The 27,773-nt window shown below is 39.1% G+C and overlaps 2 protein-coding genes across 9 annotated transcripts in view; one reads left to right on the top strand and one right to left on the bottom strand.

The window, feature by feature from the left end:
* The window catches only part of LOC110403045 (rab proteins geranylgeranyltransferase component A 1-like), a 117,150-nt gene extending 105,125 nt beyond the window's left edge, over positions 1-12,025 (top strand). Inside the window, exons 2-15 of one of the 4 annotated variants that reach the window (XM_021405812.1) lie at positions 426-464; positions 1,106-1,207; positions 1,933-2,148; positions 3,295-3,410; positions 4,026-4,053; positions 5,062-5,136; positions 5,888-5,980; positions 6,951-7,064; positions 7,233-7,385; positions 7,506-7,616; positions 7,913-8,041; positions 8,363-8,436; positions 8,810-8,924; positions 9,363-10,675. In XM_021405812.1, coding sequence (XP_021261487.1) covers positions 426-464; positions 1,106-1,207; positions 1,933-2,148; positions 3,295-3,410; positions 4,026-4,053; positions 5,062-5,136; positions 5,888-5,980; positions 6,951-7,064; positions 7,233-7,385; positions 7,506-7,616; positions 7,913-8,041; positions 8,363-8,436; positions 8,810-8,924; positions 9,363-9,407 — 1,410 coding nt within the window. In that variant the 3' untranslated portion in view covers positions 9,408-10,675. Of the gene's footprint in view, positions 1-425; positions 465-1,105; positions 1,208-1,932; positions 2,149-3,294; positions 3,411-4,025; positions 4,054-5,061; positions 5,137-5,887; positions 5,981-6,950; positions 7,065-7,232; positions 7,386-7,505; positions 7,617-7,912; positions 8,042-8,362; positions 8,437-8,809; positions 8,925-9,362; positions 10,676-10,740 lie in introns of those variants that run through there. The other 3 variants (XM_021405813.1, XM_021405808.1, XM_021405805.1) reach the window with 3 other exon arrangements.
* The window catches only part of ZNF711 (zinc finger protein 711), a 35,981-nt gene continuing 9,983 nt past the window's right edge, over positions 1,776-27,773 (bottom strand). For 3 of the 5 annotated variants that reach the window (XM_021405799.1, XM_021405800.1, XM_021405803.1), the window contains 11 exons: positions 24,888-25,046; positions 23,447-23,593; positions 22,720-22,857; positions 20,554-20,601; positions 19,853-19,996; positions 15,781-19,388; positions 14,512-14,563; positions 13,355-13,428; positions 12,409-12,481; positions 11,024-11,111; positions 1,776-6,166 (listed from right to left, as the gene is read on the bottom strand). In XM_021405799.1, the coding sequence (XP_021261474.1) occupies positions 18,211-19,388; positions 19,853-19,996; positions 20,554-20,601; positions 22,720-22,857; positions 23,447-23,593; positions 24,888-25,046 (1,814 nt within the window). In that variant the 3' untranslated portion in view covers positions 1,776-6,166; positions 11,024-11,111; positions 12,409-12,481; ... (1 more) ...; positions 14,512-14,563; positions 15,781-18,210. Of the gene's footprint in view, positions 6,167-11,023; positions 11,112-12,408; positions 12,482-13,354; positions 13,429-14,115; positions 14,564-15,780; positions 19,389-19,852; positions 19,997-20,553; positions 20,602-22,719; positions 22,858-23,446; positions 23,594-24,887; positions 25,047-27,773 lie in introns of all 5 variants that reach the window. The other 2 variants (XM_021405802.1, XM_021405801.1) reach the window with 2 other exon arrangements.

Below are 27,773 nucleotides of genomic sequence, written 5' to 3' on the forward strand. Positions count from 1 at the left end.
TTGTAGAAGTACATCACTTTGCACCAGCTGACCTTCTTATGTGACATGTAAGGCTGCAAGTTAAAGACAGTGTTGTTACGTGGAATAGAGATGGGATCCTTGAGGTTCCTGTCCAGCGTATTAGCTTTCATTTGTATCCTGTTCTTTTGGCATTTGCAGAAAATGAGGTCCGATTTCCTCTAATAGGTGATTGAGAAAAAACCCAAACTTCTGAGAATCCAGACTGTGCCGTACTGTATACGGGTTATTTCCTTTGGGTGGAAAGGCCGTAGCTTTAAAACTTCAAGTGATGTCAGCCAACAGATCTCAATGTTTATAGCTGATGGCAATATTCAGATTAATGTGGAAGTGTATGTAAGCTGAATTCTGAGCATAAAAGATTTTAAAGTACAATCATCACTGAATCTTTACTTTCTTCCTTGCAGGGCACTGTTCGAAGGATTATCATAGAGAATCCTGAGCAGGTAGGAAAACTGTTTGCTGCTGGAGTCTATGTAACTCTTTCTTCCTGAATTACCCCGGTTTGGAAAGGTGCTTCCTTACCTTTGTCATGCCACACTGAATATTTTGAAATCATGAGGCCCATCCCTCTGGGAGAGAGGAAGCTATTAGGAACTGAAAGTTATTAGGAACTGCTGCATTTGGCTCTGTTCTCTCAGAGCTCTGCAGGCCTACCTGAATTGGTCACTGCTCTCTCAGTGGTGCCTGAGTGAAGAGTTAAGGTGAACAAATTTCATAGCTCAGTGAACTCTAGCTAACGTGACATAATGCCCACCTGTGTCACACAGACTGCTCGTTTTCTTCTGCCTGGCAGGATTCTGCAGCTGAGAGAAAACAGTGCATTTGGCATTATACCATGGGGGGGCGAGGGAAAATAGAGATGCAAGATGAGAATCTATGTGCATGCTGCGTGGATATTGCAAAAGAATAAATCTGAGTTCAAGGGGATGAAATGAATGCACACTCATACATGGATAACTCAAAAAACTATCTCAGAGTGCCACTTCGAATCACAAAATCAAGTCATCGTGTTTTGGTTAAAGTTGTACTAACTCTGAATTTGCTGCCAACATTTATGAATACTTTTAATTAAAATGTGTTACAGGAGCCATTATCGCCATTTCTTAGAGGGGGGAATTTCTGTCCTGGAAATAATGTCATCTATGAAAAGACAATAAGAAAATATGAACTGTTAAATCCCAACCAAGTAAGTTGGATATTTCTGTTATCTGTTGCAAAAGAAGATTGAGTCAGTACAGGAAAAGTAGTGTTTGTGGTGCTTTGTGAACTAATGCCAGCCAGAGAACGGCCTTGCTGAGGAAGAGAACACATTCTCAAAGACTGGAACATAAACTAGTTTCCCGTTTGTTGTTTGGGTGGGTGGCTGATTTTGTCAACAGCGGATTATAAAAACAGGACGCATGTGTCCCCGATATGGTGTACACTCTGATCCTGGAATTGCTGAAACATTTGTAGAGGAAAATGTCATCAGCTATTTCCCACAAAATACATTTATATTAACTGAAATAACAAAAGCTCAGTAATTCAACTGGAGCTCTTTAATCTCTAAAATACTTAATGGAACAGGATGTACATGTGTTTTAAATTAAATAATGGAGGTTCCTATTGCCTGAGTATGCTAAGTGGAACAATACAATGAAGCATACAGCTCAATTAAGAAAAGCGTGTCTTCTGTGCTTTCGTTTGCAGCTGCTAAAATGTGAGGAGTTGGTAAAATACAGCGTTGAAGTATAATAGTATGAGGCAAACTCATATTCAAATAGTAAGAAAAAGCAATTTTATTAACATTATTAAAATACCCAAAGCAGTCTTTCAATACAAAAACACCTTTCATTCATTGCTGTATTTTTATTATGCTTCCATCTCATTAAGACGTGTTCAGCAGCTTAAAAAAATTCACTCCTGTTTTAGGAGAAGCAGTACCAATTTTCCCACCAGTGTCAGATTCCGCAGCCGTCTGATCAGTGCCATGCCATCCAGCCCTGCCAGCAGCAAGAGCAGCCCCCAGTCACACACCAGTGCCAGCAAACACAGACCGGCAGCCCCTGTGAAGTAATGCCAGTCTCTGTGACCGACGACTGCAGAGGAAATACAGTGAGGAGGGTGACAGTTCAAATGTGCGAACAGGTAAGAATCATTTCCTTAATGTTTTACTATTCGCAGTGTTTTTGTACAGAGAGTACAGAACATCACAGATAGATAAAATTACTGATTTCTGCTCTCAAAAGCCCACATTCAGAATCATAGCGTGGTAATTAAGCATTATGTACCCACTGTAAGTATAAACAGTGAAGTGCTGAAGTGCATCCATCAACGCTTGCTGCTTTGTTGTGGTGCTTTTTTCTTCCTTTATCTGGGAGTGCTGCTCATTGATTCAGTCAGGTTTCATCTGTCAGTGTACAACAAAGGCTGAGTAACACAAGACTTAGGCTTCTTTCCAGTTTTGGTAAAATGTAGGTAAAAAGCGCTTCATAAAGTGCACACAGGTCAATTCAGCATTGCTTTCTATCTGAACTGCTCAGTAGGGGTTTGAAATAACTTTATGTGGAAGTGTTTGACATAGTTTCATTGAAAGCACAAACCGAGGAGCTGCTGGAGGTAGCTGTTGGTGTACTGTACTGTTTTGGTTGGGGGTGGTGTGGCAGTCCCTTCCCATGCATATGCTGAACATACAGGTGGCAAGACTAACATACTGGGTGACCTCTCTATTGGCCTTATGTGGAATTTTCCATAGACAAGAGTCCCATAAAACAACTTAGTTAAACTCAGTTAAGGCTGCTGTTTTCACTTTTATTATTCATTTAAGTAAACATTTTATCTTGAATCGGAAGTGCTTTAAAATTCTGGGTTTAAAAAAAAAAAGAAAAAGGAGGTGGCTTATATCAGCGCCTTTCTGTAAATTCTGGGTGCTGTCCACGTGTGTTCTGCCCACCACTACAGCCATGGAAAGATTAAAGATCATTAAAGGATGATTTACTAATTATCTACGCTTTCTGTATTAGAATAATAATGATAACATCGCTGTAGAAGATATTATTTTGCCTATTTCTTGTTGCTGTAAAGGAGGAATTTATTTCTGTATACTTTACTGAAAACCAGAAGACATGGAATGCTCAATACCAAGGAAGAGCAGTATAAACAAATTGCAAATTAATAAGAGCAAACAAAACAATTCCATCATACTTGTAGCATTTTCACACTCAGCTTTCCTCCCAAGGAAGGGAATGGGTCATGATCTTCTTGCTTATCTTGTGTTACGTTGTTTGCTCTCAGGAGAATAATGACCAGCTGGACTGCCGCTACTTTGGCGAGCTCCTTGCTGAACTGAACCGCAAGACCAACGACCTGCACAGCTGTCTACTACAGCACGTGGAAAAGATAGGAGGAAGGTATTGGCCTTATGTCTGTTATTGAATTTTGGTATTCCAGAAATCCTAGGAATGCACAGTTGGGAGCACAGTACTGTTGGCAAGTTGATTCGAGTCTCGACAATGTCCTTAGCCTTCCCTCACAGTCAGCATTACTTTGCTATTCCCCACTCACTGTCTCTCACTTTGTGGTTTCAAAGTTCACTGAAATGAGTATAACTGATCTGTAGCATGGGAAGAGTGGAATTTAAACATCACAAAAAATCCTGGCACTGCTAAGAAAACACTTGATGCATGTCAATACACTTCAGCTTAGTTCTGGGTAAAGATATCATCCCAGCCAATTAAGAACTGGATTATCCAACCACAACTGGGATAACTGCCCAGAGATACAGACAGAGTTAGCCTGTGTTGACTGTGCTGCTGTTAGTATTCCAGTCTCCTCACACAGTTGTACAAGGAGTCACATTTAACAACACACTGCCTGTCGCCTTACAGGGAAGGTGACAGCTCTTAATCTCATGATGAACCTTCCTTGTTCTGTACTGTGAAGATAGCCTTTCTGTAGCTGTCAGAGTGGTCAAGTTCTGCAAAGTCTTGTGTTAATCAGCCCACTGCATTTTGTTTGTTTTCCAGGAACTATGACATCGAATTTACAAGTCAGGTAAGCATCAGGCAAGGACTTACAAAGCTGTGCTCTGAAAGTCTCAGTAAGAATGGTGTGGATCTTGGGAACAAATTAGGCCAAGCAAGTTTAACTAAAAGATGCCAATCTTTTGTTAGTTCAAGATTTCTGCTTAAAAAGCATTCAGAGCCTGAAACCTGCTGCTAGTGTGTGTTTGCAAGAGTGATAATACTGAAAGAAGGAAACCTTAATAATTTGCATTATTCCAGAACAAGTCAAATTTTGAAAGTCTTTCCTGTTATGCCAATAATGGTTTCATTGTAAAACATACAGAGATGCATATATTTTCAGTATGCATTTTTGCAAAGGATGTTTTACTCTCTTGCCAACAAAGCAGCTGCTTAGCAACATGCACTGCTGTGCACTGCAAGAAGTAAGGAAAACTCATCTCACTGTGATGAGAGGAACTTAAGTCGACAGAATGACTTTCTAGATTTACTGACAGCTCACTTGTGGGAATCCAGCCATAATGCATACAATCATCAGGACTGTCTTATTTTTAAAGTCGTTAATGTTTGTGATAGAAGTGTTTGTTCAGGATTAAATTACATGAAGCAATACCACTTAATCACTGTCAGTATCTCCTGTAAAACTTTGGTCATCATTTATTTGTTGACAGTCTTTTCATTATTTAGAAACATGAGATTTGCTCATTATCATTAACTGCTGGGAGCTCTGTTGCATAGAGTTAAGTGCTATTTCTTAAGAGAGGATTGTTTTGAGTGCTGCTTTTAAAATAAATGTTAAGCTTAATGTAGATTTAAATATATACTTCATTTATCACTTTATCTCCATTTTTTATATGCCGCACGTACGTAAGACTTTGGAAATTTTCTGGATATACTTTGATCTATTTTCACTCTTATTTGCCTTGTGCTAAACATGTTTTTCATAGCAGAGCTGTGTGTAATTAATTAATAAACTTTATAATGATCAACCAGGCAAAATTCTTAATCAAGATGCCTCCTTCTTCCTCCCTTTGCTTAGACTGAGGATATTGAAGAATTAATTCCCAAAGGACTGTCTGAGGCAACAAAGCAGCAGATTCGTTATCTCCTCCAGGTATGTAAATAACATGGAGGGGAAGTCTCCAGTAACTTGAAACGGTAGAAGCTGGTGTGCACAAAGCAGGGAATTTGTACGTAACATACACTGCTCTGTATTCTGCTTTTTCCATTTATTCTATGTAAAGGCTATGGAATCACATAGGTGGCTCAAGTGCCACGCAGCAGTTCATTTCACTGCTCATTTGTGTATTTTAAACTGCTTTACTGGAACTTTCTTGCAGTTTTGCTGGAACCCATTTTGGCTTTTGGCAAGTAATGACAGAACACTGAATTTCAATCTTTTTATTTGCCTGTGTTGTATATTAGTGCTTTACTTTAAAAGCCAAAGGCGAATAGTAGGTGTTCTACTGAGTGATGAATTGGGTACCAGTTACTAATTACATAAACTGCCTCTAACCTGGTCTCACCTTTACAAATGGTCTGGCTAAACACCTGTAACAGCACTCATTGCCATGGCACATTTACAGAATCAAACCATTTCAGGTTTGGGTCTATTTATAAATGGCTTCCTTAGCTACTTAACCATCTCAGCGCCTGTGTGCAGTAAGGCAATAATTCAAAAAGAACAAAGTGGCTGAAAATGTCTTTTTAGAAAATGTGGGCACTGCAAAGAATGGCACGTGTTGTAGTTCTAGGAGTTATTTTCAGCTGTTTAGCAGTTCTGCACTTTTACATGTAGTTAAGCATACTGTGAACAAAACTCACTAATTAATTAGAATAATATATATATTTTTTTCTCCTCCTAGATGAGAGTGACATCAGATAAATCTTTGAGACTTGTGCTTTCCACTTTCAAAAACTTACGTGAAGAGCTCTGCCATTTACAGGATGACTTAGGGGTAAGTTGTACTTTTCAGTCCCCGTGGCCTCATCCATTTGCTGGTCCCTCTCAGTAAGAAGTCCATTATGATGAAATTTAACTTGTGAAGTCCAAGCTTAGTTGCTTTCATTGACTTGCAAGATTTGAGCAGTGAATGAGGTTAGACTTCTTCCTAGTAGTGATCAAGTGTTCAGTTTGTTGAAACCTAAAAAAAACCAGCCACAATTTCAAATGAAGAAAGGGTCTGTGTGAGTGGATTTAGACTTAGCTCTGCATTAGTACATACAATCTATATATGTCTACATTGATAGAGATGTTTTGGAACTGTGCTTTTGTACGTGCCCTGTCTATGTTAAAAACACTAAGTGCTAACTTAACAGTACTCTTCCAGGAAGCATGGGAGCTCAAGTCCTTTCCTGCCTTATGTGTATCCCCCACTCTATAGGGGAGCTGTTGTCAGTTGGCACCTTCAACAACTCAGCAATCCTGAGTTGTACAAGCATCACACTTTGGAAATTGGAGCTCTACAGCTCCAGATAGTTCCTGTTAGGAAAGCAGAAACATTTCTCATGGACAGCCTCTGTACTTGACATCACTGGAGCTTCAGAGCATTCTCTTTTAAAATACGTTTGAAGAAGAGAGGGTTTACCAGTCACCTCTGATATAAAACTAGACTGTGCAGTGAAGTGCTCTTCAGTTTGGATTTTTTTCTTGGATGCTTTTTAATAAATACACATAAGAAAGTCCTTCTGGGACAGACTGAAAGAGCACTTTCTGAGATCACTGCTTACCACGCGATGTGAAGCCACACCATGAGCATGGTACTGCTGTAATGAGCACACACGAGCTTTGTAGTTAAAAAAAAAAAAAAAAAGTATCAAGAAAACTGGGTATTTTTCACTCTTAAAAATATCACTTAATTCTAAGTATGTTGCACTTTGAACACACTTAGGACTAAGTTTACTGAAAACTGCACTTTTGTCTTACAGAAGCTAGAAACTGACAATATCTTACTTAAGAAGGATTTGGCTTTTAAAGAATCTCAAGTAAAAGAATATGAAACTATGTTGTCTTCCCTGAGAGAGAATAATCGTCAGCAGCAGGTAAACCTAAGAATATAGTTTCAGTATAATTACTGTCAGCCATAAACTAGCTTCTGTGCTGGCTTCTGAGTATTCCAAGTAATTACTGCCTGGCTATATGCTGGCATGTGTGACCCTGTTACTTCCCTAAGGAACACCAAGCATTCATTCTGCTCCTGTGCTTTCCAGCAAGGACTCAGAGAGAGTACTGCCAGGTGTCGCTCTCTGGAAGAACAGCTCCTTTCTCTTCGACTCAATGAGGGAGAAAAGGATTGTCAGTTAAAGGAACTGGAATACTCCAAGCGTGCCTTGGACCAAGAGATCCAGAGTCTTAAACTACAGGTAATAATACCTTCACTTGTTCTTTGTTCAGCTGCTGTTACTCACAGATGCAGATGTAATGGTGAAGAAAATAATACTAAAGAAATCTTTTTAAAGGAAAATAATACTTTTTTCCTTTAGATCTGCTCCAGTCCAACCATTCAGGCGACCACAGATGAACTCTCCAGCCGTTACGTAGAGATGATCAATAACTTGAGAGAGGATAAAGACCGTGAGATCCGCAGTCTACGGGTATGTTGATAAACTTGGTATATGTGCATTTGTCACCTTTTGTGACTGGAGATAATCAGGCTATTTTCTATTTAAGAAAATATCTATCAGATGCTTTTCAGGTATCTTTTGGTTCTGCAATTATTTTATACAGCACTGAAAATCATAAAACTGTGATTTAAAAAAACAAATTCCTTTGCTGTCTTACTGTTAGTATGTATTTTGTGGGTTAAAATCACAGAGTTCTAGCTGTATATGGAAAGGTCACCTGCTGGGAGCACCAAACTCCTAACTGTTTCTCAACTGCTGTTTTATAGTCTCAGTTGTGCCAATTCCAGCAAGACATATCAAGGCAAGAAGGGAACAACAGTGACTTGCAAATAAAGCTCCATGAACTGACAGCAATGCTGGAGGAGAAAGATGCTTGTATTCAGCAACAGCAAGAGGTAAAATAGTACAGTGTATTTCTTGTCTAAGAATATTCTATGCTTAAGCCTCCACTTACTATGAAGGTAGCAATTTAACTAAGAAGTCACGTGTACCTTCCTGGTTCAGGAACTGGGGTTAGGATTATTATTATTATCATCATTCTCTGGGCTAAGATTAATAATGCTGTTTGTTACTTCGCCACTTCTCTTGGAAGGACAAACTATTTCAGAGTGATCTTCAATATGAATTTCAGCACGTATTCTGCTGTGGCTTTAGTGAACCAGTATGTCAGAAAGCATTATTTATTTTACTTCAACGTTTCTTTCTGGTTTTCTCAGGAACTTTTCAGACTCAAGCATGAGAGAGTATCAAGCAGTCAGTCTCCTGGCGTACCAGCTATCATCGCCAAGAAGTAACGTAGTTATTCATCTTTCTTAAAAATACATCCTCTTTGTTTTCCATTGCATAGCTTCTGGTAACCATATCCTTACCTCCGGCAAATGTCTTAATGCCAAATGTCTGTTCAACGTACATGAAAGGGAAAAGCTCCAGCTAGTAAAACCTACTCAGAAGGATTCAATCCTAAGCACTGTAATAGCAAACGGAGGGGTGGCCAACACGTTGCTGACATTTAAATTACAGTATTTGCATTTTTGTTACTCGTAAAAATATGTGGAGATTGTTAACTGACAGGATTGTGGGGCAAGATCAGACATGGTGGTCTGGATACAGGTATGCAGATGTCAGTTTTGTAGTTTACAACTAAGCAGCTCTTTCTGATACAGGTACAGGAATCAGTATCCTATCCTGGGTCTTCTGTCTGATGACTACAAGGTTACATCACCCTCCAACAAATCACAAACTATTGTAATTGAGAGGACTGGAGAGATATGGAAACATGTAAGTTCACCTAGATTCACTATAGTGTCTCTGAAATTATTATTTAATTTTTCTTCAAAGACATTATGAGCCAAAACTGATGTCTGAGAGAAAGCAACAGTGTTAATTTAGCCAGGCTGCAAAAAGCAAGGCAATTGAGTCAAGTCAAGGAACTGCACTGTCTGTTGCAAGGAGGCAGTAATTGCTAGGTAGAGTATAAATAAAACAGCGTATTGTTATTTTCTGACCTTTAATTACCCTTAATAAAGGAAGTGGTGTTGCTCTAGCAGTCTTTGCCTAGGTGCACAAGGCAGTCTTCTGGGCATCAGTATCTGTAGTGAGGAGTTGAGAACTTCTTCACTGCTCTGCTCTCAGGTGAAAGGTACGGTGCTCTGTTTTGGGTGCATGGTATTCCTCTGAATCATGAGTATTAATTACTCTGCACTATTATTAAAACAGATTAAGCACTGTGTTCCTGAAACTTACACAGAGACAGAGCAGTGACTAATCCAGGAAATGCAGAAGAGTGGTGACTTCTTTTTAAAGAGTGACTTGAAGTTCCAGGACAAGGTAGGACTGCAGAAGCTATTTATGTTACAGGGCACAGGATAGCGTCAAATCTGAATACAAGATAATCTGAATACAAGGTAAATATTTGAGAAAGATCAGCATGGCCAGCTCACAGCCCTGTGTTCTGAACAGCAGAGTCTGATGAAGTTGTTTGCAGACAGAATATAGGGCAGGGGCACAAATACAGAAATGTAAGAACAGCTTTCTGGGGGACACAAGCAAGAAAAGGCAACTTGAGGCAACATGAGCAGCCTGAGAAAGTAAAACATCTGGCAAGCTCTAAGAGGATATGCAAGATGCTAACTGGAATTTTATTACTGATCTCTGAAACTCATGCTAATGAAGTATGAAGGAATTAACATAGTAATAAGGAAATAACAGTAATAAAAAGCTAAAACCTCTTCCTAGCTTACTTGAAAAGTAATATTTTCCATGATAAAAATGGAAACAATGAGTGCATGCTGCATTTAAAGAGATCAATATCACTGAATAAATAAGAACTATTAACTGGTTGCATTTTAAGTTTCCCAAGGTCTTTATCACTGGTGCAAGTTTCAGCTGAAACAAAATGACCTTGTTGCAAGATAAACTTGATAAATGCAGTTTAAGAAGTGCCAATTTCCTCCCAGCTTGACAAATATTTTTTCTGCATTTATGTTCTGTCAGCCAAATCTTTCTATCTGCATTCATTACTGAATAGCGATGCTGGCTGATAGCTATCTGAACAGCGTACTGGAAGTAGCATGTACATGACAGTGCCTTCCAAGTAATGAGTATTTATCATGCTGAGTCTTTTAGGATGCTCAAGTAAAAGAACTTCTAGACACTTCTAGACACTTCTAGAACTTCTAGACACTTCTAGAACACTAGAGAAAAATTCTACAGCAGAAACTCTAATGTCTGCTATTCAGGTATCTGATAGCTTCCTGCGCTTGCTGGTATTCATAAATACAAAAATAACCCCTCCCACTATTGTTTGTTCTTGTGATTACTGAGGACAAGTGAAGGATGCCAGTTCTGACCTCTGCCACTTGCTGAACAGAACTGTCTGCAGCTTAGTGATATGACTCTGACCATTCCAGAACTAGCTGCTGTAAGAGCTAACTGCACAGCACTTGTAAAGGGGAAGGCTCACTGGCCACTTAAGGCACTTACAGACTGTTAGAGAAAATAAGTATATAGCTAACTGAAGCATGCTTCATGTAGCAGACAGTTCAGTGAGTACGCATATTACCTTCTAACAGGCTGCTTGTTTCTTTGCTTTCAGGAATGACAGAAATCCGTCAGCTATCCAAGCTGCTTAAAAGAGTCCACAACAACCACCTAAAATTGCTTTTCTTTCTGCTTTTTTTTTTTTTTTTTTGCATCAGTAAAAGGTTTGGTCTGATAGTGAGAAAAAGGCTAGGGAAGAAATTAAGAACATGAAAGCATGAAGACAATGCAAGACAGACAGTGTCTTGTCCTCATCGTAACAAACTGAGGTACCCGTATCCATAACTTGCTGCTAACATCTATGCACAAATGTTACTCGTACTGTTTCATGCACTTACTTTTCTCTCAGAAGAGAATGGCATGCTGTGCTGGTGAGGACTTCCATTTGTCCTGATGTGCCTAGTGTCTGTTCTTCAGTCACTCTTGCTGCAAGAGTAAAAAGACAAGTAAAGACAAGTGTTTTTTTAAAGACAAAAGTAAGAACTCTGAAACATTTTTGTTTCCTCTTCCTAGCATTATCCATGTTTTTTCTCTCCTATCTGCTTGTGATTGAGAAGTAAGAGTGATAGAAATCTAAGTCACACACATATGGAATGGCTGGTTTCAGTACAGATTCACAGATTGTCACTTCATCTCCTGCAGCCTGTTCATGATGAAGTAAAACCCGGTAAGAACTGTCCTGGGGAACATTACTTATGTTACATCTGCCTATCCGAAACTAAACCACAAAGGAAAATGACTTCACTTGTTCCAGATATACTAAACAAACCCACTGAACGAGCAGGTGATTTAATTTGGGCCAATGCCAATTTTGAAGAATGTTACTGACATCAGAATTAATGTATTTCAGCTACACTTCTATAAGCCCCCAAACCAGCCATAACTATTTATTTTGCTGTGTTTGAAAACATTGAGATCTCATTATATTTTTATATAGAAAAACGTGGTTTGAAAATAGCTCCTAGAGTAGATTTTATTATCAGACCGGCCTGCTATTTACAATTTTTTGCTCCAGGCAGGACCACGGGAATTCTTTCAGCTGATTTGGTACAAATAATTAAACTGCTTTGGTATAAATAATTATGTAGCTACCTAACCACCACAGTGAGTTAGGTGAGCGGGAGAAGCACTAAGAGAAAATGATAGGCAAAAAGCTTTATGCGGTCAGAAGGTGCTGGCTCTGCATCACAAGGTTCTTGCTTTGCTCTATTTCATGGACTCATAGAATGTTTCTGCAGACATATACTTCTGTTCGCAAATAATATACAGCATAGACACTGTTTAATGGTGAAAGAACCCTGTTGGCAATAGATGTTAAATAAATATAACTTTCTGAATTATGTCTCTCTACTGGAAACAACTTCTATCTACCCCATACTGGAGGGGGTTGTTTGAGGGGGTGTGATGCTTTTCTGAGACAACGGATTTCTCTATACCAGTCTTTACAAGTAAAGGGATAGTGGGATGTCTTTTTTCTTGCAGCTGATGCCACCTCCACTCAGTTAATGTAATAGCATAGACAAAAAAAAAATCATAATACATTGACATAGTACTGTCAAAGGCATTCTATCCCAATAACTTTACTGGCACTCTCTAATGACTTATCATCCTTGGTGTCTCAGACCATAAAATAAAAAGAAAGAAAAACAAATTTGTTTAATGCCATCATACTGATAGGTGCAGATTTCCCAATGAAAAGAGACAAAACAACTTTCTGACTTACTGTGGTCTTTGCCATGAGCTCATCTGAGCTTGAGGAGCTGGAACCATTACACAAACAGTTCCAAAGAAAGAAGCTGCAAACAGCAGAAGCATCAGTTATTAAAGGACAAACTTCGCATTCATTTCAGCTACTGCAGTGGCTGTATGGTGCATTTACTAATCCTTCTAGAAAATAACTACTGAACTAATGTTTCCTTAGCTCTGTATGACTTACTTTCTTAAGACTATAACAGCACTACAAAAGCAGTAAACGCCCCTATGGACAGAAGAATGCAGACTGAATGCAGTCAGAGCTGCTGGGCGTTGTGTTGTCATTTGATGACAGGGCTGTGATTAGGCAAATGAACTGTTTTGCATATACAGCTGGCATTATGATCCATTTGAAAACATGCTGATTGTTCCCTGTACTTGGAGAGCCAGTAGCACACATACTACTTAAAAAACAACGAAGTCTAGTTTACTAACCAGAAGAGACAGATGTCAATACTGCATTGTGTAGTAAGGACCAGCTGCTCTGAGGCTCATCAGATTAACTTCCAACTTCCATTCTGAGCTGGCATAAACTGACATTGATACATTTTTGCAGGAGTAAATTCAAACAATCAAAGGCAGCGTTTATGCATTTACAACAATGTATGTACTGCCCTCACCAATGACAAATGGTTTTATGAACTGAACCCTCGCTGCCTGAGGTGACCTGACAGTATACAGTTTCTTGTTCTTAAACTGGAAAGCAGGAGAAAAAAGTTTCTGTTGGTTTCTGTTGCTGACCCTTCCAAGTAACTATGTCATGTGAACAGTTTCTCTGCCCCAGCTGTGAAATGAAAGCCAAATACAGTCCTAGAGTCAAAGTTCCTGATACCTCTAGCATTGTCTGAAGAGTCAACATAACATAAGCTCTGAGTACTGCAGCAAGGCACCAAAGACACCTTTACTCCAACCTTTACCTTGAGATTACTTTGTTGGCATTCTTCCATAGACTCCCTCAATTTCATCACTTTTAATTGCAGGCATTTGAAACCTGAAGAAAAAAAACAACACAGATGATGATCAAGATTTCAATCATTTTTAACTGCTTCTGGCTTTTAGGAATTCTGTCATTCAAATAAAAAAATCCAATAAACAACTGACAGGTAGAGCAACCCCTCTGCATGTCTGTGAAACTTGCTGCTTGCTCGAGCAAACATGAACTGTTTGTGCATCACGTGCAACATCACAGGAGCAGGCAAAGGGAAATCCCAGTGTGGTCAGGGACAGCTGGACTAGCACAGCGCTGCGCTCCTGGGGACAAACAGCGTTACAGCACAGGTCACCCTTCCCTCCCCACGGCACTTCGCTTGTGAAGGTAACTGATCGTGTTAGTGCTACTGCACAAATTTGCAACAGTTTGTAAAGCACAACTGTTTCCCTTTTCAAAACAGCTCAAAACCCTTACTCTTTTAGTTTAAAACTGAAAGACTTTCCCCCTTGTCCTCTCACTATCTGTCCATGTAAAAATTCAATTTCCTTCCTGTTTTGAAGCTCCCTTTAAGTTCTGGAAAGCTGCAGTGTGGCCTCTCCTGAGTCTTCTCTTGTCCAAATGGTGACAGGAGACATCATTCAGGGTTTTCAGAAAAAGTAATAGGGTACAGTACCACCACCAATATAATTAACCTTTCGTCAAAAGACTTACAGAGCTTACAGGTGGCAGCACGTCTCCTTCACTTACCTGCTGCCACCACTCGGGAACTGATCTGCTCTGAAAACAAATAAGCAGCAGCTGCCTGCAGAGAGCTTTGTCCCGTCCTAACAGCTCCATCGCTCTGGGTACACAGAAGGCGCAGTGCTGCCAGCTCGGGGGAGCCAGGCAGGGCAGGCACAGCCTGCAAAGAGCAGGGATCTGGGGATGCACTGAGAAGAATTTTACTGTGATTTGACATCATGCATTTTAAAAACCGTGACACCTCTGCAGAACAGCCATCCCAAGTTAAATATATACCGGCTAAGTGCATTGAGAAGAACAGAGGAACTTTCTCAAACTGCTGTGAAATTTTTTGGCACTGTTGAAATTCAAGAACGTATGGATACCAATACTTAATACTGTTACTTTTTCCCTTCAACAGACCTTATTTCCACAATCTTCTTAGCTAGGCTTCACTGTCCATTTCGCTATTCCACTGCCAAGAGAAGAAAGAAAGAATTAATATAATGACATGTTCAAAATGCTAAAGCAGTAAGCCAACCAAACTGCAGTGGTAACTCCTCTTCAGACTTCCAGCTGGACAAGGCTGCCTGTATCCATTGCCATTAAACTCAGCTCAGGCTCTCCATCTATCTGTCACAGAGAGCAAGGCTCCTACACAGAGACTACCAGGCTGCACCTGTTCTTCAACTTGTCTTTCCCTTCCCAAATTTGTTCCTCAGCTGATAACAACCAACTACTGTTGTTTTTCCAACCACTGCTCCCTCCCTCACATCTTGGAAAACACATTCCTCACAGATTCCCACATCCCAAAAGGTACAACTTTTTTTCACCTAACTAGAAGGAAATCTCACTAGGCAGACCTACAGGCTGCAGAACACTCAACACCAATTTCAACTTCTGCAATACAAGGCCACAGAACTTCATATGACAATGAAGCTAAAATGAAGTAGATCTTTATCCAGCACCCACCAGATGATTGTTTTTGCCATCATTAAGTTTGTTAAGAAACAAACAACAAAACAATGCTCTGTGGACTTTACAGCGTGCAGGTTTCGGGCATGGAGAAACTAAATGCAAGAGAAAGTCTGAATAACGTAACTGATGTCCCACGCTGCACCACGCTTTCAGGACGGTAGACACCAGAGGCTTTGAACTAACAGTTATTCTGAGAAGTTATGACACATCCCATAACTGGAATAAATAAGCATCATTTAGGGAGTTGTTTTCTCAGATGAAGCCTGTAAAAAGAAACCATACACGAGGAAAACATAGTACAGCTGTCTGCTGTAGTTTTCCTCAAACTTTGGAAAAATGAGAGCAACTTAACACGGCCATCGCTAGAAGATGTGGTGTCACTTCCAAAAGCTTAAAGACTATGAGCAAAAATCCAGAACTCAAAGACAGGTAAGGTAACAACTGGAATTCAGTTAGAGATTTAGAAAATAAGAAATCCAAATTTGGTGTGTATTATCTCATCTTACAGAAAACAACCATTTATCACAGAAAGAATTAACCTACATCTATGATTTTAAACTATGAAATATTGTAAGGTCAAAGCCTTCCACCATACTCCTTTGTCTGCTGCCCCACGGCCTGTTCTGTACCACACCAACTCTGGTGGGTGCTCAGGCAAGGCAGAACTGCAGCTGGTTACAACATCGGCTAAAGATGTTAAAAATACTTAAGTACCTGGTTGTTCTGTCCATCCTGAAGGTGGAAAAATGAGCCAGCGCGCAATGGTCATCTTCAGTCTGCTATGAAGAATCTCCTCCAGTCTACGTATTCAATACAATTTTCGGGAATAAAGCATTAAAATTGTCAACAAAACACAAGATTAATTGTTAAGATTTTGTGAACGTTACTGTCTCCTCCTCTGCCTGCTGGACCTACAGAAGAAAGCATGAGAAACAAAAACCAGGCTACTCCGTTAACATCTGCATAGTTTGTCCATACAAAAGCCACGTGCTGGCTGGCTAAAAGCACGCTGGAAATCCTCAATGAAGTGTTCATTGGACACTGCATTCTTTTCTTAAAGGTTCCACTCTATCACTGATGTCATAATTCAAGTATTCTAAAAAGAGAAGAAAATTAAGAAAGCAGTACATTGAGCACTTCGACAGCTGTTCTTATTATACAGTTAATAAAAGACAATACCTACCTGCCTTTTCCCAAAAACTGACATCTTATGTTCTCTTCACTTAAAGGAAAGAATTTCAAAGGTACGACAGCATCACATGTGATAATTATTTAGAAACAAATGTAAGTCCATCACCTGTAACTCTAAGGGGTTACCTGGAAGCGCAGCGCTGCCCCTCAGCAGTGGTACACACGCGTACCTCGGGTAACCTGCTTACTCGAGATGTTACTGCATTTCATATTAACCAGGGAATAACAATGTCACTAAAACATTAAGGCAAAACTACACCAAATGAGACTTTCCTAAATCACCATAAATGAGAAATAAACTCCAAAATATTTGGAGTGCAAGAGATGCATTTTATTGTATGCCCGTTACGATGAGTAACACATTTAGAAATAATAATCCCACATAACAGTGACAATCTTATTTTACAGCGTGTACATCATTTTTTACAGCCACATAAAACACGTATTTTTCTAAGAGATTTCCCAAATTTCACTTCCTGAAGTTTAGAAATATAAAAAAAAATTTTCTCAAGGAACTGATTCTCATCTGGTGCAAAAACAAAATATGAACATTATCTGAAACACAAAGCCACAATATAGCATGAAGTTACAATTTCTCATGTGAACAGCTGTGTGCAAACATGAAGCAACTAAAAAGAGTAAAAAATACACATTATATGCGTAACACTTATGAACAGGTTGTTCATTAAATAGCCCTAGACCAGCTCGTTATATTAAGCGCCATTTGATTTGCAGCATGCTAACACAAAGCATTGTTTAAAGGGATGCATATTTTAAATGTATACACTGTAAACTGAAGATCCATCTCCAAACTCTAGCGGCAGCATATTCCTCTGGCTAAATACTGCATATATACTTCCTTACAGATTGAAAATGCACGTTTAAAGTACGGTATAGATTTTTTTTTTAAGAATTGATTAAAAGGTGCAATTTTATGTCTATATTGAAAATTTCATAATAGGAGGCAGGACAACAGCCATACCTGTTAAGAACGGTGCTCTAAAGAGCTTCTAAGTACTTTGAATTTTAATTAAAAACAAACTATAGGTTTTTTTTTCAATTTTCTTTTAATAGTACTTTTAGAGATCTTAAAGTAGTGAGAAAAAAAGGTAGTGCTGAGTAGCAACACCATCAGCTGCATCCATTTCATCCAAAAAATAGAGAGTCGGATTCAAACGTAATTTTATGTGCCATACTGAACAACATTCAGCCGTAGTTTCAGGTAAAAAAGGGAAATTATGTACATACACGTCTTTAAGCCTAGCACCAGAACACCACCTCCGAGATCATAACACAACGCTGTCTTTTTAACACTGTATCCTGCAATAAAATAGGTTAGCAGCTTTGAAAATCATTAAAAATTTCTTGTTGGACCAAACTAATAGAGGAAACCAAAAAGTTTCCCAATGAAATGTTGTTTTTGTTGAAAAAAGGACAACCCCCCCACCTGACCAGTTCTAGAATGTAATTTCCAGGCACAATTGCAAACGTTATGATCAAGTGACTGACGAATACTCTTCTCTCAAAACCACGCAAGAAGCCAGGCCCAGCTGCCTCAGCAAACCAGTTGTGAAGAATCCCATCACGTATCTGAACTGTTTTAGTATGGAGACAAATGCTCTCACTGACAAAACGGGTAACACAATCATCTTCTTTTTGTCTTCCACAGCTTAACAACGCGTAATACTATTATTTGAAGACATTCATTCATCTTTCTGCAAATTTAAGACATTCATCCATCTTTCTGCATTCTATAGTGCTCTTCAGGTTCTGATAAGCAACAATCATAGGGCTATGAGATCCCCTGTCAACCCTAATATTTTTAAGACTTTCAATACAAAGAATGTAAAGTTATGATTTAATATCGAGCTTTGAAACCAGGAGAAACAGTTCATGAGATTTTTTTTTCCCCAATTATCAGTTTCTAAATTGCTTCCTTCTTGACATCATATATTACATTATGGCCTCTCTGTGGTGCCTCATTATATGCTGATTTTTTTCTGATGGTCTACGGAATCCCTTTTTGCAATACTCACACCTATGTGGATAGTCCTTTGTGTGTATTGATATTACATGTCGTTTAAAGCCTGACGCATCCGTAGTGCTATATTCGCAATACTGGCATTGATAAACTTTTCTTCCACTGTGGGTCTTCATGTGCTTCTTAAGTTCAGTTTGCTGCCTAAATCCTCTTTTACATCTTTTGCATTTAAAAGGCAGGTCCTTGGTGTGAACTGAGAGGATGTGCCCGCTCAGTATAAAAGGATCTGACGTTTTAAAGTCACAGTGTCTACACTGATGTATCTTTTTACCTTTATGGGTTTCACTATGCTTTTTGAGCTCTGAGGGACGATGGAAGCCTTTTTCACACACCTCGCATTTGTGGGGAAAATCCTTTGTATGAACTGAAATAATGTGTCGCTTCAGGTCGCTCGAGTTGGTGCTCTTATGGTCACAGTGTGGACACTGATGAGTCTTATGCCCTTGAAACAATTCTGTGTGCTGCTGCAGTTCCTTTTCATCTGTAAAAGCCTGGGGACAGTGCTCACATTTAAATGGCAAGTCATTCCCGTGTTTGGTTTTGATGTGAGTTTTCAGATTGGACTGATCAGCACACCTGAAGACACAGTGCTGACACTGGTATGGCTTTTCCCCAGTGTGGGTCCTCATATGCTTTTTCAGCTCTGACGGATGACGGAATCCTTTCCCGCACTCAACACACACATGAGGGAAGTTCTTACTGTGAACTGCAAGTAGGTGTCTATTGAGTAGCCCCTGCTCTGCGGTTTCATAGTCACAATATTTGCACTTGTGCAGTTTAGGCTCTTTGTCCCTCAGTATAAGTTTATTAGAACTCAACGGGCTTGCTTCTCTGTATCTTCTTGTATATTCTGTAAACTCATGGGTTTTATCAACTTTGTTTATAAGTTTATGGCTTTCCAGATGATTGTGGAAACTTACTTTTTTGTTAGTTGTGAAGTCACAGTCTGTACACTGGTATTTCTTCTTAATCATATGATCTGGATGATTCTTCATATGCCTTTTCAAGAATCCTCTGGATTTAAATTTTTTCCCACATATATGACAAGGGTAAACTGTTAAGGGCTGTCCATCAGGACCTATTATAACAGCTGTTTTTAAACAAACAAAAACAAGTTATGAAGGAAACAAACTTTCTGATAAAGAAGTTTTAAATCAGCCAACTGCTGTTCAGATTCATGCACTTACACTTGCAGCAAGAGTTCAGTAGTTTAAAAACAACCAATCCACAGCCCCTACAGCTTATATAGTTTTGTTCTAGAAACTGCTCAAATAGGTAAGTTATATCAATGTACAGTGAGTACGTCCACAATTACTTTTTAATTACTCGCAACATTCAAACGAATTACATCAGCACTAAGTTGCTAATTTCAATAGCAAAACCTACCACATTTTCTATGCACAGAATTGGAGGGGGAAGGACACAGGAAATCCGCAAATCACCATTTAGATTTTTAACTGTGAACCAGTTTGGAAAAAAAAAGAAAAAAAAAAGAAGAATAGTAAAGGAGTAAGTGCCACTCCATGAGAGCACACATAACCATACAGTGTTTACCTGTTTGCCATTGCCTGGCCTCTCCTCTCCTCCTTTTCTTGGTTTTTTGTTTTAGCACTCTATTAGTGCTAATGCTATCACAAATCTGCAGGTATTGTGTTGCATTACCGTTTTTGTTTTCTAATCGTGTATCCAAGTTATTCCCTAGAAACAAAAAGACACCATAAAAAATCTTAAACAATTATTTTCTTTGGGACTGATGACTGGAATTGCACAGCAACATGTCTACTTTGAAGCAAAAAAATCACCCATTCCTCTACAATGAACATGTTTTTAAAAAGTGCCAATATAAAGCACTGCCTTTGTTGCTGGCCAAACTCAAGAACGTAACTGTTTAAACTATTATTAATTTTCACGTACGTTTTTTGCTATCTTGTATTCTCAGAATATTAATTGCTGACAAATTATGCCAGTTACTTTATCTAATTTGATTTTACTTCCCAGCATCTGCATTATCTCTGCTCTGACTACAAAACTATACAAAACCAGCCACTTCCCCACCCACTCTGAAGGCCCACAACACTTACAGAATTGTTTTCATTTCAAAATAGAAGAGAAATACTATGCAGTTCTTCAGTATATGCTTTATGGATAATTTTTTGTTTTTTCTGATCAGGAGAACTACGACACATTAATGTATACTGTTTTAAAAACACTAAGTTACTGGTAAAGCTCTACACAGCTTATCTGCATGCCCTTACCTGCCGCTTGACCATCTTCATATCTTCTGGGTAGTCTTCTGTCATCTCCTGCAGAAAATGGTTTTTTAGTCACTATCAATTAAAGTTCTTTTTAAAGATGATGGTTTTCAAAGTCCAAGAATGAGAAAAAACTAACTTAAGTAACAGCTCAACTCTGTCCAAAATGAGCTGTGCAGTTCACATCAGTATTTTGCCATTATGGGCACCAGGAAATAAAGATCATATCTTTGTCAGTACTTAAATACTCACTGAAGATGTACTTGCATGCTTACCATGCTGTCTCTCCTACCTCTCACTAGTAATAAACTTGTTTCTGTTAAGTTTTAACCTTTTAAGAACCTCAGATGTCAATTGAGAAATGAGGGTACCTGAAATCCACAATTTGTTCCTGAGAGCCAAGTACTTTATCCTTACGGAGTAGAACTTGGCAAATAAAAGAACTTCCACCTTACCAGCCACTCAGCTCTCCTATTCTATGAGATGGAGAAATAATGCTAAGAATGTATTCCTCATTTGGGATTGAAAGTGTTTACTGCTATGTGCCAAAGCCCAGCTACTGTGCTCAGAAATAGAGTGCCACTGAATCGAAACCATCTGATTTGCTTAATTATAAGCCACTGATGATCTGATACTCTTAATATAAATTTAACATGGAAAATCCTAGAAAAGAATAAATCTGAAATAAGAGAATATTCAGAATTCGCAATATATCCTGATACTTCTACCATTTGAAACATGCCTGCAGAAAACAGTTTGTTTTTTTCGTTTATGATCTGAAGGACTAACAGGTTTAAAATGAGCTATATCAACGGAAGTTATCAAGGATGAATTTACACATCTCTTCTATTTTTTAAAGTTATTTCCCCTTTCTCCTAGTGAATATAGAATATTTAAGGTTATTCCTGCTTTTGTGGAATCTTCAACAGTTCATAAAATCATAGAATGGCTTGGGTTGGAACAGACCTCAAGGATCATCAAGCTCCAACCCCCTGCCGCAGGCAGGGCCGCCAACCTCCACATCTAATACTAGACCAGTCTGCCCAGGGCCCCATCCAACCTGGCCTTGAACACCTCCAGGGATGGGGCATCCACAACCTCTGTGGGCAGCCTGTTCCAGCACCTCACCACTCTCTCAGTAAAGAACTTCCCCCTGATATCCAACCTAAATCTTCCCTCCTTCAGCTCAAAACCATTTCCCGTTGTCCTGCCATTATCTACCCTTGTAAAGAGCTGACTCCCTCCTGTTTGTAGGCTCCCTTCAGGTACTGGAAAGCTGCAGTGAGGTCACCCTGCAGCCTTCTCTTCTCCAGGCTGAACAAGCCCCACTCCCTCAGCCTGTCTTCGTAGGGGAGGTGCCAGCTTTCTGATTATCTTATTGGCCTCTCCTCTGGACCTTCTCCAACAGCTCCCTGTCTTTCTTGTACTGGGGGCCCCAGACCTGGACGCAGTACTTCAGATGGGGCCTCATGAGGGCAGAGTAGAGAGGAACAATCACCTCCCTATCCCTGCTGGCCTCCCCTCTTCTGATGGAGCCCAGGATACCACTTGCTTTCTGAGCTGCAAGAGCACACTGTTGGCTCATGTTCAATTTTTCATCCACCAGGACCCCCAGGTCCTTCTCTGCAGGGCTACTCTCAAGGATTGCTCCTCCCAGTCTGTATATATGCCTGGGATTCCTCCGGCCCAGGAGGGATTGACTTCATCAATCATAAAAAAAACCCATACGTTCTCTACACCTGAGCTGGTATTAAGAACAAGGGTATCAAAGTTCTCCAAACAGCTTTCCTTCCTATTTCATAAAACTCAACGTACAGCAATCCATTCATTACATGCAAGACAACCAACTACTGCAACAATATGACAACCGCTAGATAGGCTAGCATTGAGAAAAGAAAACACTACAAAATGGGATTGGTTTTTTTTCTCCCATCTGAATTACAAAAAGCCAAGGACTTCACATGTGAAAGGCTGTGAATTACGCGGAAAAGAATTTTTCACAGCATTTCATTAACTCCACTGGCTGACACTGCTAAGAGATGTGAAGGAGCTGCCTCCAAACCCCTACCAAATGGTGAAAAATTGTGACATTTGTGCGCAGATTCTGGAAGCTAGACTGGGGAAAAATAATGAAAGGGATTTTCAAAAAATAAGGATAGAGATTCCTACCGTAAGCAGCAGCCCAAGCAACAGGGACAAAGGTTTTATTCACACCAGTCTCTTCAAGCTGTGTGTCTGGAAGTGATGTAGCTTCTTCTTCACCTACAATAACTTCCATGTAAACTTCATCTGCTATTTCAGCACAGCCTGAGTTAAAGGAGAAGAATACGTCTTAAATTTTACTCTGCTCATTTTAAATTTTCCTGCATTTAATTTGATTTCATTCTCATTGATACCAGTTATAAATTAGTTTCTTCCTCTGGCATTTAGAGCCACACCTTCCCTTAGGGGATAACTGTTTATTCAGACATTCCTTAAAAAGAGAAAACACGTATCAATAAATACAAATACAAACTCAAGTATACAAATTTACAAATTTAAAAAATGATGACATTTATTTGCCACTTTGCCAGAAAGAGAATTAAACACGGCAATTCACATTGGAAAAGAGATGAAAAAAATGAGAAATTCAACTAACCTCATTAACTTCATCCGCAGACATGTTAAATTTAATATAAATAATGCAATGATGGCATACAGTATGAAAAAGTGCCTTTTATCCACATCACTTTAAAATAATTATAGCCTGCTCTTTATTTTTAGGGAAGATGAACTTAGTTTGCTACTACTTCGGGCTGAAGAATCCTTCAGAAAAATTTAAAAAGTCCTTGAGAATGATGCTTATATTGTTGTACAAAACAGCACAAGAAACAACAACGTTTCGTATTATGCTTACTAATATCCTCATCTTCCTGAGAAGAGTCCTTAACAGCCATGTAAACCATTTTTTCCCGCTGCATTCTACCAACACCTCCTTGTTCAATTACTCCAGCTACTGAATGTCCATTGTGAAAATCACTCTCTGTAACAATTTCTGTCCCACCTTAAAAAAAAAACAGAAGTCACACACTGTAAGTGCATGTAAACAAAGCCATTCTCAAGATTAACTTCAGACCAAATTATTTCTTTCTTATTTACAATAAAGCTATTTTATAAAACTCATGCTTTTGAAAGCAGTGGCATCCAAAATGACAAACTAACGTAGTAGGTAACCCCATCAGCCAGACAACAGAAGTCAGATCCCAGGCATGCTGTGAGGAGCTTTTAAGAAATTTGGTCATTACATTACAGTGGAACTAATGCCAATCCAAACCATCAGCCCAGTAAGTCTGTGTAGGAGGGTACAATATCACGCAGCTAGAACTAGAGGCAGCAATATGCATTATGCTCCCATAATACTACTCTCAAACTGCAATCAGCATAAAGGCACCACTACGCAAATATGACTGTATTGCTTCTAAAGTCAAGCAGGATCACATACAGCATACTGGTCTCCCAGTACAGAGGTTTCCCTCTTAACTGGACTTGATGGATTCAGTGTTAAAAAGGAACACTTTATTTTTCCATTTTTAGTTTCTGTATGCTCCCCAAAGTTCTGATTGACATCATGTGCCATGAAGAACTTGAGGAAAGATACACAGGCACCCCCATGGTCCTTAGGTTTATGAGGGGAGAAATTACAACCAATGATCCAACACAGAATGCAGGAGAGAAATGGAAACTAATGAGAAATGATAAGCAGTGCCATACAGAGGCAGTCGAAGCCAGATTTTCCTTTGGGGCACTGATTCTCAGTTTACATTTGGCATACGTACATATGTGTGCCAAAACTGCTGGTCATTTTTCAGTATTTATTTTTCAATTTTTACTTTTCCGTATTTAAGACAAAATGCAGGGGATTTTACTACCACAGCTTATTTTCAAAACTTTTGTCGAAAGTGGCTCGGCCAGGACATTTCTCCAAGTAACAACAGACTGCAATGCACTGACACACAATGAGACCAATGCTATTAGTAATAGTACTATTAAGAACACTTGTTACTCACAGCATTCTGTCCTGCAAAGTCAGAGAAAATAAGTATCTATAAAAAAAATGCAGATGTTCAGCCACTTCTGTATTTGGGATTTGGTCATAAACAAATGAAATGTAAACACTGAAAATAAATATTGCTTGTCAAAAAATAACCTGAAACTAACACACTGAATGTTATCAGCATACGGGCAATCCCTACCGCTATCAGCCTGGGGAACAGTCCAGTCAGTGAATTACAACATATTAAGACCTGCAAATGCTTTTTCATACTACTGGAAAAGAAACACAGAATTTAGAAAGGTACCTATTTCAACATCATCTTCAGCTTCAGCTTTAAATATATACACTTTGATAACTTCGGAACCAAACCCATCATCCTTAGCCACTTCATCATTCGTCACCTCAGTACTAATTTTCAAGGGAGTGCTTCCTATGTGGTCCAGTTTTTCTCCAACATCATCCACTGTAAAGATAAGAGAGTAACAATGAGGCTCAAACACATTGTTGCATGTCAAGAGTTACCAGCAGCATGATTTTCTCTGTTACTATCCCCACGTCTAGTAAAGTTTTGTGTACATTAAGGGCCTTTACAAAATAGTTCATCTTAAGGTACTTGAAAGAAATTCCAGAAGCTCAATACTCATTTTGTTGCAATTCTGGAACCATTTCATGAACTACAGACTGAAGAACATTAGGGAGCTTGTCATCAAAGGGTGAATAGTTTTGCCTGAAACTGTTACACTTCAAAAGCAAAAATGTATCAATAAGTGAAGTTAAACATATATCCATAAAAATGTAAAAAACTAGCCCAGGATTGCCTGTTACAGTGCAAGAGTTCCAAGAAGCTTCACTACCCTGTAATACTGGTGACTAAGATTCAGTGGTGGATATTCTGTTCAAGAGCGGTATCTCCTGAGTATACTCCAGTGACAGAAATGTGCATTAAACATTTCACTACATCTTCAGTCTAAAAGAAATCAGGATTTTGTCCAATCTTACCACTTGAAAACATACCACTTAACAAAGATTACTGCATAGCATACAGCTGATTGAAAGATGAGGTGAAAGTAAATCCAAATAATACTATCTGAAGTTGACTTCTCATTCTTTATGTATACACGTTCGTTACTCTGATGTATTTGGGCCTACATAAAAAAAGTTCATTCTACATCTTCAACAAAAAGTACACTCAAACCATTAAAACTTTAGAAGGAATACTGTTTTGGTAAGAAGAGCATGCAGACAGATTTCCATATATGTATGTCCCAAATTGCTAACACGGAAGAAACTGAACCAAGCACCTTTCTGACATATGGATTGCCACCACACTACCGACAGTAGACAAAGTTAGCTTCTTGCAGGCGGCCAACATGGGCCTATGGAACACCCACAGGCATCCTCTGACCGGGGACGAATTCCCCAAAATGTAAACAAAACCTGAACTAAATACATTTCATGGACACAGCAATGTATTGCATGTATAACGTGTAATACTAGGAAAAAAAAAAGGTAAATTAACATTTACGTGAAAACAGTGCTTCATGACTAAGACCATGAGCCGACTCAGTGTGGATGCAGAGGGCCCTGGCTCTGAGGAACGGATGGCTGCTTACCTTGGGATGCTGAGGTGCTCCCCAGTGCCCCTCTAAGCTTCCTGCGCTCTGTGCTGCCATGTCTGCTCTTGAAGAGCTGCTTTTAACTACTTCAGGCTACAGCCTGGTGTACTGAGGGACATTGGAATTAGTTTAGGCTTTTCTTAATACTCAAGGCAGTCATGCAAGATGGTTCAGAACCCATTACAAAAACTGCAAGATGCCTTTCTTGCAGCAGGGCTGGAATCTACCACAGCGATCCCAAACTAAGCTCTTCCCCCTCACAGACATGATTCCATGGAAAAAATTAGCCAAGCTAAACCATTTTCCATCCACACATTGAGGAACCTTATTTTTATTTCAGAAATTTTGAACTGCCTCAGAACAGTACAGAAGTTATTGAGAGCACAACTAGATATAAAGTAGCTAAGTATAAATAAGTGTTTCATTTTAGAACTTCTAAATATTACCTTTACATTTTGATAAAAACAGGAAAAGATAAAAAAAAATCCTAGGCCTGAGTTGTTTCTTTTTGCAACAGACTGACTGAAACGCCACAAAATATCCCAGTTAGGATCAGCAGAAATAAAGTAAAAATACCCTCAGAAAAAAAAGTTTTTTGTTTTTTAATTAAGAACATACTGAAACTCCACTAAAATCAACACCACCACCATCAGTCCCTTACCTGTTAAAGCCTGACGTGCACTGCGTTACACTCACGTTACCTTGCAGGGCAACGTAACAGAGTATCGACACCACTAACAACAAAGCCACAACTTATCCACATTCTTTAAAACAACACACCTTTAATTTTAGTACAAGGAACATTCCCACTACATATACAAGTCTTTGAAGGATCAGAGGTAACTAACAGCGCAAGGCAGGAGTGATCATACAAATAGCTATGTGACTAGGTACACTGCCAAAACACAGAAAGAGAAGTTAAAGGCTGGGTATTGAAGATCACTAACTGCATGCTGCTACTGTAATCCTAGAACTGGCAGGTGGTAGTGAAGTTATTTTCAAATCTGTAATTCAGACAACATCCACTTTTTCTAAACTCATGCATTTTATAAACGTAACAGGTCAGTTTCACACAGGAAATAGGTATTTCAGTACTGGAAGCAGTACAGCAACTTCCTAGCGGCCAGCAGAGCCATCAGCTGCACGTGGTACGCTTCCTTCACAGAGAACATTCCCCACTATTCGACTAAGGTTGGATGACTACGTATCTGGTGAAATAGCATGAGAATAAGCAAACAATATTAGTGCCTTACCAAGACATCAACTGCAACTCAACAAAGATTACATGAAAAATAAAAGGGGAAAAATTCAATTTTAACTTTTTTATAAGATTAAGGATTTTCACCCCAAAATTTAGTGTAAAATACAGGAATACAGTACGCACGCCCACGTGCTGTATTTTACCAATTCAAGTAATGAACTCAAATTTGTAATGCTCTTTTTTTTTAAAAAGGATAAAATCCAGTCTTAGGGGGACCAACTCACAGCAGTATTTTTAAACTCAGCAGTGACTCCCACACCATCAGCCATCCTGTGTGTTTCCTAAGGACTGCAGTCTCTACAATTTAAGCTAA

Source organism: Numida meleagris, chromosome 8, assembly GCF_002078875.1.
Source record: "Numida meleagris isolate 19003 breed g44 Domestic line chromosome 8, NumMel1.0, whole genome shotgun sequence".
In the NCBI taxonomy this organism is placed as follows: Eukaryota; Metazoa; Chordata; class Aves; order Galliformes; family Numididae; genus Numida; species Numida meleagris.